Source organism: Hylobates moloch, unplaced genomic scaffold (genome assembly GCF_009828535.3).
Source record: "Hylobates moloch isolate HMO894 unplaced genomic scaffold, HMol_V3 SCAFFOLD_12, whole genome shotgun sequence".
In the NCBI taxonomy this organism is placed as follows: Eukaryota; Metazoa; Chordata; class Mammalia; order Primates; family Hylobatidae; genus Hylobates; species Hylobates moloch.
The window spans coordinates 48,970,383-48,971,457 of NW_026652287.1; the positions used below are offsets into that span (position 1 = coordinate 48,970,383).

Consider the following 1,075-nt stretch of genomic DNA (forward strand, 5'->3'; position numbering starts at 1 on the left):
AGAGGAATGAGTGAGTGAGGAGAGGAATGAGTGAGTGAGGAGAGGAATGAGTGAGTCGGTAGAGGAATGAGTGAGCTGCCTCCCTCTCTTCTCTGTGTTCCCACACCCCAGCCACCCTCAAAACCCAGCTCCCTGAGCCCCATTCCTGCCCCTCAGGAACTCCATGCATCCTGAGATCCCAGACCCGTCCTGCTGACAAACTTACCAGGCCCTGGTGTCCCCAAAACCAGTTCTGTTTCGGGGGTTGGGCAAAACACTGGAGGCGACGGCAGTTGTCATAGAAGGCGTAGGTCCAGGCCAGGACGCGGGCCAGGAGCCAGGAGCCCCCACCCAGCAGCAGAAGCAGCCACGGGGATGCTGCCACCGGCCCGAGGCCCAGCCAGGACAGGCTCAACTGCAGCATCATGCAGGGCAGACGGGATGGAGGGTGAGATCCTGAGGCCCAGGGAAGGGCCCAGGAAGCTCCAGGGACAGTGGAGAGGTGCAAGGATGGGCAGTGCTGGAGGCAGATCAGGGAAGGCTCTGAGATGGGTAAACAAGAGCTGAGATCTAAAGTCCAGAAAGGCCGAATCAAAACCAGCAGCCAAGTGGCCTCCAGTTACACAGAAAGGGAAAGAGAGAGAGAGGCTGATTAGAATCCAAAAAGGCCCAGCCTGAATCACTGGGAGGTTGCCAGGGGTCCGGTTACCAGGAAATCACCAGTTTCCCAGGCCAGCAGCCTTGACCCACCCCAGCCTTGGGCAGTCCCCTCACCATCCCAGGCCAGGACCCTCCAGCCCTGCCACCCCCAATCTGGCACCTTCTGTCACGAGCAGCTTGTCCCACACACCCTCCTCTCCCCCTCTGCTAGGAGGTCTTTGCCTCTGGCCCCTGAGTTAGGGAAGGCTGTGGGAGGCTGGGCTGGGCTGGGCAAGCCAATCTCCACAGCCTGGGTGTGTCTTCCGAGCCTGGGCAGCCAAACAAAACCTGGCGTCCGGCCAGCTGGGTGCAGAGGAGCCAGCTCAGGATGACACAGCAGGGGCACAGGATCCACAGGTCTCAGCATCTCACAACTGAGTGGGAGGGGATCTTGAGA

General features: G+C 60.2%; 1 protein-coding gene across 3 annotated transcripts in view; it reads right to left on the reverse strand.

Annotated features, from left to right (window-relative positions):
- LOC116478629 (cytochrome P450 4F11) overlaps nt 1-548 on the reverse strand; it is an 18,868-nt gene extending 18,320 nt beyond the window's left edge. The window contains exon 1 of one of the 3 annotated variants that reach the window (XM_032170007.2): nt 206-548. In XM_032170007.2, coding sequence (XP_032025898.1) covers nt 206-406 — 201 coding nt within the window. In that variant the 5' untranslated portion in view covers nt 407-548. The remainder of the gene's footprint in view (nt 1-205) is intronic. The other 2 variants (XM_058425106.1, XM_032170008.2) reach the window with 2 other exon arrangements.
- Nucleotides 549-1,075: the final 527 nt, after the last annotated feature.